General features: G+C 34.8%; 1 protein-coding gene across 1 annotated transcript; it reads right to left on the minus strand.

Annotated features, from left to right (window-relative positions):
* Positions 1–967: 967 nt before the first annotated feature.
* Positions 968–6734, minus strand: LOC132744925 (uncharacterized). The gene is made up of 2 exons (XM_060733717.1): positions 6638–6734; positions 968–6141 (listed from the first exon to the last, which is right to left on the minus strand). The coding sequence occupies exons 1-2, from the start codon at positions 6732–6734 to the stop codon at positions 968–970; spliced, it is 5271 nt and encodes a 1756-aa protein (XP_060589700.1).
* Between the last annotated feature and the right edge of the window lie 2911 nt (positions 6735–9645).

Consider the following 9645-nt stretch of genomic DNA (forward strand, 5'->3'; position numbering starts at 1 on the left):
CTTTACTTCTACCTCTTTTCTTTTACAGCTTTCCAATCCTCTTTAATTTTATGACCATCACAATTATTTAATTCATCACTTCTTGAATCACTTTTTGAATCTCTGTCAATATTACTTGAATCACTATTTGATTCACAGTCATCATCATTTGCATCACCTTTTTCATCAATCACTTCACTTTCTTTTTAATCACTTTCTTTAACAACACTTTTATCATTATCTTCTTTATTACTTTTACTTCAAACAATATCATCACTCTAATCGCCACTGGAACCACTGCTTTCATCATTATTTGAATCACTATCATCACTACTTGAAGAATAGATTGATCATCATATCATATGTAAGCCTTTATATTTAGCACAATTTACATCATAGAACACATAAAACACATACATGAAATATTAAAGTATACACCAGAGAACAGTTCAGTAATCACTTTAAATCCAAAACTGTCAAGAATTTATAAATCAGGACACATAAACACACACAATATTGTTAGTGAATTATACACCAAAGAACACTTCACTAGTCATTTGTAATCACTATTCATTTGTAATAATCTCCTTAATACTTTGCTTTGCACGAGCTGCAGCTTTACGAACTGCACGATAACTTTGCTCCTCTTTCGACTGAATAGGTGAAGATCGAATATGATCATTTGCCAATTTCGGCAAATCTCTCTTGCTATTACATTCAATCGGATATAGCAAATTCAAAGGTCTGCCAAGAACTTTTCCTGATGCTATTTTTACTTTTGCTGATCTGATCTGCCCATCCCGACTTTGAGGTAACTCACAGATACGTCCCATTTTCCAAACACCGCGTGGCAAATTGTCTTTAATAAGAACTACATCTCCATTTTGAGCACTATAATGGGATTGTATTTTCTTTGACTTCGGTTCTGACTGCATCCGTTCACGAAGACTAATCAAATACTCATCCCTCCAAATTCTCCAAAACTCATTTAAAATATTTTGTCCTTTTTCCATATTGCTAGTAATTTATCACTTGTGCATTCACTAGGTGAATAATCAATGTCTTTGTCTTTTGTCTCCATTTCTGGAATGCCCAAGTTCGGGTTAAGGCTCAAAAAATGGTTAGGTGTAAGTGTAATATTCGAGTTAATGTCGTCGGTGACATATACAAGCGGCCTTGAATTCACTGTTGCCTCTACTTCTTTCAACAATGTTTGCATTTGTACTAAGGTCAGGAATTTATGTCCTAGAGATTTACGAAGAGATCGTTTTACGATTCCAACTAATCTTTCGTATGCTCCTCCCATCCACGGAGCTAATTCCACAATAAATTTCCATTTGATTCTAGTATTGGCTACGTAAGATTGCACTTCATGACTTTGGCACACATTTCGCCATATACTATTTATTGTTTGACTTGCTGCCTTGAATTGAGAGGCATTATCGCTAATAATTTCTGCAGGTGTTCCTCTTTGAGATATAAATCGTTTGAATCCTAGTAAGAATTCCTCCGTAGACATGTCTTGTACAAGCTCCAAATGAATAGCTCTGATAAGGAGACACGTAAAAAGGCACACCCATACTTTCTTGGGTCCTTCTTTTGTTTTTATCGACAGCGGACCAAAATAGTCAAGTCCAACTCTAGAGAAAGGAAGTGCTTCCTGAACTCTGGAAGGTGGCAAAGGCGCAAATGCAGGCATCTTGTATGGCCCGCCTTCAAAATAACGGCAGGTCGAACACCTACCTAACACTGATTTAACAACTGAACGTCCTTTAGGAATCCAAAATTTATATCGAATTTTCGAAAGTGTTTGAGAAACTCCACAATGACAATTTTGTTTATGTACCTTTTCTATTATCAGATAGGTAAACCACTCATTACGCGGAAGCAAGATCGGTTGTTTCGCTCCTTCAGTTATTCCTGCATTTTCAAGTCTTCCCTTGCTCCTCAAGATTCCTTTAGGATCAATAAACAGACCTAACTGTCTTTGTAGGGTAGTTCTTTTCTGATTATATATACCGCAGATAGTTTCACTGAAATTTTTTCGTTGTAGGTATAGGATCCACATATTTTCCGACGTTTCCAATTCCTGAGATGTTAACGACTGGTTTTCACACTTTTGCTTTTTAATTTTCTTAATGAATCGTGAGGCAAGAGCAGTAGTACGAATCAATTTGTCAACAGAAGAAAACTTGGTACTGTCTATCCCAAATGGAGCACAAATATTGTCATGATCATTAATTGTACATGCAATCGACAGATTTTCTTCATCAAGAAATTCAGTTTCAAAGTTTTCGGAGTTACTTTCCACGACATGTTTGCTCTCAGAAACCGTATTTGGATCTTCATTTAAACTCTTCGCTGTTTCGGAGGACAATTCGAAATATTCTGAAAGCCAATGAGGACCATACCACCAAAGTTTGTTATTGCGTAAGTCATGTATTGTTGCTCCTCTTGTTGCAACATCTGCTGGATTTTCTTTTGATTTTACGTAACTTATCTTTGTTGTAACATATGATTTTATTTCTCTGATTCGATTACTCACAAACACAGGTAACTTTTTAGTTGTTTGTAACCATCCTATCACACATTGTGAATCCGTCCAAATGTATGATCCTTCAATCTCCAATTTTAATTGCTCCTCTACAAATTTCAAACACCTTACACCTGTCAAAACACCCATCAATTCTAATCGAGGCACTGTCATTGTTTTAACAGGTGCTAGTCGTGTTTTTGCAAACACGAGGTCGACTTTCACTTCACTACCACATTTCTGATGGAGATAGATAGTAGTAGCGTACGACTTCGTTGATGCATCACAAAAGCACAGTAAATTGTAGGTAATGTTTTCATTTCTTTCCATTGATAGACACCTTGGAAATGAACACTCTGAGATTTTGCATATGTCTAATCTGACATCTGACCACGCCTCTTTAAATTTTTCATCTTTTATCACATCATCCCATGAGAGATTTTGTTTCCAGAGGTTTTGTAACAATAATTTACCTTTAAGCAATACAGGTGAAAGCATTCCCAACGGATCAAAAACTGATGCAATCACCTTGAGAACAAATCTTTTTGTCAAATTATTTTCACTTTGTATCCTAGGCTGTCTTATTGAAAGTGTATCAGACTTAGGATTCCAAGTATGACCAAGGACACCAGTATCTTTCATTTCAGTTCCGTCTTCTTTTGCTATTGAAGAATTTACTTTATCACTGTTTGTAAGCCATTCTCTAAGATTCATGGAGGCATCCTTGAATATTTGTTTGGATTTCAAATATAGTTCAATAGCTTCAGTTTCTGTTTTTACTCCTGTCACAACGTTGTCAACATAGATGTCATTTTTTATCTTGTTAGCTACATCTGTATCATATCTTTCTAAATGACTCTCCACAGTGGCACCTAGTAGAAATGGGCTCGAGATCACGCCGAACGGAACTCGACAAAATCTAAATTCTTGAATATTTTTCAAGTCAGTACTTGGTTTTTCACATGATTTTAACCACAGAAATCTTGTCACGTCACGTTCACTTTCTTGCAAACCTATTTGTAAAAATGCCTTTTCGATGTCTGCTATAATAGCTATTTTGTGTAGGCGGAATCTCATCAAAAGTCCACATAAATCATGAAGCATCACCGGTCCTCGATGTAAACATTCGTTTAAACTGCTATATTCTGGTTTACATTTTGATGAAGCATCATAAACTACTCGTACCTTTGTTGATTTTTGTGGATTTATCACTGCATGATGTGGTATATAATGTATCAAATCACCTTTGGTATCATTCACTTCTTCTATAATACCTTTACTTAATTGCTCCTGAATAATAGAATCATATTTCTCCAACAGTTCTGGTTTGTTTCTTAACCTTTTGACACACGATTTTAACCGTCCGAATGACAATTCTTTATTAACTGGCAACAATTCCTTTCTCTCTTCTTTCCACGGCCAGGTGACATAATATCTTCCGTTTTCAAATTTCAAAGTATCTTTGAAACCTTCCATGACCTCTTTGTCTTCAGATGTCTCTTTATTTTCAACTACACCTATGGCTTCTGTATTCCAAAGATCTACAAGTTCTGGTTTCAAAGGAAGCGAAGAATCAGTAGATTGAAATATTTTTGTTGTAGTCTGGCAATCTCCGTATGTTAAAATCAACAAATTTGTTTCACTTCCAGTTTCGTCAGAGTTTTCATCAGTTCTTCCTGTAAGTAGCCAGCCTAACTTGGATGCAAGTAGATATAATCCAGATTGAATTTCTATTCTTTGTGGGAGAACAATATCAAGATAGAAGTCGTTTCCTATTAATAACTCAACACTTGAAAATTCATTTTCCTTTGGAATATTGTCTGCTAGGTCTACACTATGAATTATGTCCTTGATGCCATCTTTTCCTAGAACGTTTATTTGTCTCCTTTGAATAGTTCCACTTATGACAGGAACAATGTTTGCACTTATACTCATATGTTCTCCATTCTTTAATTTTAGCTGTAACGTTGTCGAATGTGTGTGAACTGTCTTTACATCTTTGCTACCAAAGGTCACCAACTTAATTTCTTCCATCTTTTCCTTTTTTAACTTAAGTTTCTCTGCTAGTTTTTCCGTAATATATGTTCTTTGTGATCCACAGTCTAATAAGATTCGCACTTCAGCTCGTTTATTATTATGAGAATTCAAGATTTCTGTCCTAGCTGTCTGCATGAGAACCATTTCTCCTGAAGATATCATTGCATTTTCTTCAGTTATATAATCTGGCTTGGGTATGTTTGTTTCAATATTGTCTTGTATTGTTTCTTTCGAAACAATAGCTGTTTCTCTCCTTACAGCTCCTTTAAACCTTTTCGGGCAAAGACTTCGAAGATGTACATTTGATTTGTCACAGTATACACATATTCTACTACTTCTACAGTCAGAAGACGTGTGCCCTTCTCTTAAACATCTAAAGCAGCATCCTTTTAACTTTGACTTTCTTTCTTCAATAGTTTTGTATCTATTACATTCATCACTCCAGTGATTTTTTCTACAGTATCTGCATATCGTCGCTGATGGAAGTAAAACTTTCCTTTTCTCATTCGCAACTAATGCTCCTCCAGAATAGTTTGTCTGTGGCTGGCTTTTATAACGATTTGACATGCTCGTATGTCTATTCGTATGAGGATTTGTTTGCTTATTCACATACTGACTAGAGTCATTCAAAGACTTTGGTTTGTCAGATTTTTCCCTAGAAACTATGTAATTACGAAGCAAATCACGTAACGTTTTGATACACCATTTAGTATCAGCACCCTTTTGTATTTCAAGTTGAAGAAGAACTTCACTGGGAAGTTTGCTTCTAATCATAGACACAAACACTTGTTGGTCTAAATTTTCATTCATCACTTCTAAGCTCCGTAAATGACGCTCAATCTTGTCGAAAAAGAATCTTAATCCTTCTGTAGTATTCTTCGGTGGTAAGATATTCACTATACCTTTGTAATGTAAATCAATTATATCCTGGAGGTCACCGAATCTTTCACGAAGAATATGAATAGCTATATCATAATTCTCATTTGATAATGTCAGCCCAGCAATGGCACTTCTAGCTTCACCTACTATTTTTCCTTTCAAATAATTAAATTTATCAATAGGAGAAAGCTTGTCATTTTCATGTATCGCACTTCGAAAAGAATCCCAGAATTCCGTCCATTGAAGGCGATTTCCACTGAATGAGATCATGTCCAATTTGGGTAATTTCACTGTATTTGAACTTTTATGTTTTAAAGCATGTTGTTCTTCAAAGAACCTTTGTTGTATTTCCATTTGCTCCTCATTTCTTCTTTGTTGTTTTTCAAAGAATTCCTGTTGTAGTTTCAATTGAAGCTCACACATATGCTGAACTACAGTTTCTGTTCCTTTACTTTCTAGTGGTTTGTATTCTACATTAAGCCTTTTCATATCTTTTTGAACATTTTCAAGTTTATAAACTATAGTCATTGCTTTGTCCTGTAAGGCTGAATCATTATCCATGACTACTTGTAAGAATTCACTATCACTGTCTCCAATAGCTAATGCAATTTTTTCAGACTGAATAGTAAGTTTTTCCTGTGTAATTATTGACTTTTTTATTGACTCTATCCTAGAGATATAGGGAGAATTAAAGTATATCGCAGCTAATCGTCCTGAACAAATATTCCAATTGTTATATTAGGCATATTGTAACAGTATTGCCATTGAATCGCGCACAGTAGGGACATGAATTGATAATATATCTGCCAGGATATTAATGTAGAATGCATATAACAACATAGTTCAATAAAATTACAAAAACACAGGAAATATAATAACTCACACTTTACTATGAAAATAACTATTCCATCTACAGGCTGGTACTATAAGAGGATCAGTTAGCTTATTGTGTAAGAATAGACACTCTAAAATTAAAAGTTATTTATTTAATCATTGCAAATGTAAACGTTAATACAACTGAGGAGAAGTTATGAACAAAGGAACTTACAATGTTTTCTGCGAACACGTGGAAATGTACACATATATCACCATTTTTGTAGATTTTTAGGGGGTTTTTTCATAATACGAAACCTAACCGACCTTATCTTCAGGTTCTTATTAGATTTCTTCGTTTTTCATCTGAGTAATAACTCACACACACTCTCTCACCACTCACTCTTCTCTCCAAACTATGGAATTCTACAACTTTTTCGCAATCGAAAATGAGAACAGAGCATGGAAATACAAGGTTCTTTGAAGACAACATGCTTTAAAACCATAACTTAATTGTATTAACTAGAGATCTTCATGTTGTTTTATATCATTACAAACCACAATATGATACTCGAGGACCATAGACTCACTATCTGTATCCGTCTCGCGGGAACCTGGAAAATCGTCTTCAACTGTTCAGAAGGGAAGATTCGCAGATTATTTTACACCAACACTTGGGATTCCCATATTACAACTCTTAAGTTGTGCCAGTTAATTACACTCATGTATATATATTCGAGTAACAAAAGACTTTCACTCCTCTATTTGTAAATATTTAATAATATTATTTTTTGTAAAAAGTAATAATTTAGAAGGTGTAAGTACTAGAAGATGGCCCCTTATTTGTAGTGGAAACCTGACATTATCTAAAATGAAGTAATTATGATATACAAGTCTTATATATACTCTTCGTAGAACGAGATTTACGGTGACCTTACCAAGGATATACATTGACACCTTGTGTCATTATATCAATAGGTTCCAAATGGTGAATATCTTAGGTAATGTACCGAATCTAACAAATGCTGTGAAAGGTCGTGTTTATTATAGCTAATTTAGACTCCGCCAAATATATATCATTTACAAGAAAGCAAGAAAAAGTGAGAAAGTGTGATGCGTGGAAAAAAGCCCAAAAAAAAACGGCCCCCCCCATAGGAAGTATATATTTTTCCCGCTTTTCTTTATTTTGGCGGGAAGTTATTATTGTGAACAAGACGCAGAGCAATAACATATAGCTCTTCATTGATAATAAAATAAACAAATATCGTGGGTTGTGTACGAGTCATGTAGTTAGAGAATATCATACGTTCATACAGAACCGTCCAATGAGGGGAGTGCTCGAAGGATTTTATGACGTCCCAGAGTGCTTTTATTTGCACAAACTTGGTTAGACAACTCATTAGATTAGATTGTTATTCATATGCATAAATAATGTCTAGAGCTCTAGCTTCATTTGGGTTTTTTAAGAGGAAAGGGATAGTATAAACTGTTTTCTTCGATGCCATGGCACCAGAGTTCTGCATCTGGGAATTAATCTACCGTTTGAATCACTTATTTTTTTAAAGTGACCACCAAGGGAACATTCCTGTGAAGTTGATGAAATTGGCTTACTTTTTATGAGGAGATGTCATTGAAAGTAAAAGTTTCGGACGGACGGACCGGGAAGGACGGACGGACGGACGCCAGACGAAAAGCGATTCACAAAAGCTCACCCCGTCACTTTGTGACAGGTTTGCTAAAAACAGGAATTATGATAAACAAGATTCGACAAGGAAAGGCGGCGTTCAAATGAACCAGCCCCACCCGACCCAGCAAAAAGAGTCATCGGCAAGGAGCCCAAGGAGGACCCCAAAGAAAACAGGAAAGGGCACAAGGCAGAGCACGGGCAGGCAAATAATTAGTAACTGATTAGGAACTAAAAGAAAACAAATAAATGATTAAATATTAGGCCCATAAAGTCAAAGGCGGCAGGGGGAAGGGACATGAGAACACGGGGAAGGGGGGATAAATAAAATAAATAAAAAACAGGGACAAAAGGGAAGATACTTACCGTAGACGAGGAACAAACAAGAGACACAAGCAAAACTGTCACGAAAACAGTAATAAAACAACATAGACATACATCTGAGGAACACAGAGGGGCGCCCGCCTTGGAACGGTCCAGTAGCATAATAATGACTACTGGGGAAAAAAAGCCAGCCTATCTGTCTTTGGGTTAATTAAGAGCTTCATCGACGTTCCCTTGGTGTGAATATAATTTAAACTTTATTAAACATTTTACTAACGAAAAATTTTGTAGTTCGATAGCAAAAACCAGCTCTATGACGGCAATTGCCAGAAGCTGGAAATCGTAAGATCAAAAACAGAAATCAAACCAATTAGCAATGATGTGAAAATTAATTGATTTTGGAAAGACGAAATCAAAAATCGTTTACTTATTTAAGGAAGGGTGGAGTAGTTCGTTTAATAAAGTGTTTCTTCTTTCATGATTGGCATTGATTTGAATAGTGGTTGAATGTATCTGAAATCAATAAAATTTTAGTGATATCAAATTATAAAAATATGGCAATATTGTAGCATAAAATGATGCCAAATCCATGTGAGTTTAAATTTGCAATTTTCTATTCTGCAACGGCCATTTAAACAGCTTTAAAGAAAAAATGTCAAATCGTACAGAAAAATGGATTGATATTTTATGTGCCAGTCTGAACAGGAGTGCGAGTTAAAAGTGCATTATTATTATAATATATACACGGTTTTTCAATCATTTTGAATAAATAATATTAAAGACATTAACAAGATTTTATCTTAAAAGTTAACTACATTATTCAAATTCTGGGGCTATATCGGGATTACAGCTGGCTTTTATTGTTGATTATGTTTTTATTGTTTTGTTTTTATTAGGTGAAATAAAATCTCAATTATCAGAAGTTCACTAATTTTAGTTATGAGCGTGATCGGGCATGACTTATATTTTTCCCAACACTTAATTTGACAAAATTCATTTTGTAAACAATACGGTTTAGATTACATATTATAGTGTTAATTTGTTTTTGCACAAAGCACTTTCATTAATATCAAGTATCATACAATGACTGTTTGTTGTTGATTCTAGTTTTTTCGTTATTAAAATATGCTCAGAAATAGTTATATTTGAATCTCGTCAGGGACTTTATATTATTAAATATGTGAAGGAGCTATATCCATGAAGATGTAGACATGTTAAAACATGATCAGCGAAATGATACATCTATAAATGAATTTCCCTTTCATAAAAAAATAATCTCCTGACGTTTTTTTTTTTTCATTACAGAGATGTACATTTCAAGCGAGGAAACTATATAGTGAGCATTTAATTTGTCGTACATAAATAAGTTATCCTTGCGAGAATCAAAAACTACATT

Source organism: Ruditapes philippinarum, unplaced genomic scaffold, assembly GCF_026571515.1.
Source record: "Ruditapes philippinarum isolate M1 unplaced genomic scaffold, ASM2657151v2 ctg21385_1_1_1_1, whole genome shotgun sequence".
Lineage (NCBI taxonomy): Eukaryota > Metazoa > Mollusca > Bivalvia > Venerida > Veneridae > Ruditapes > Ruditapes philippinarum.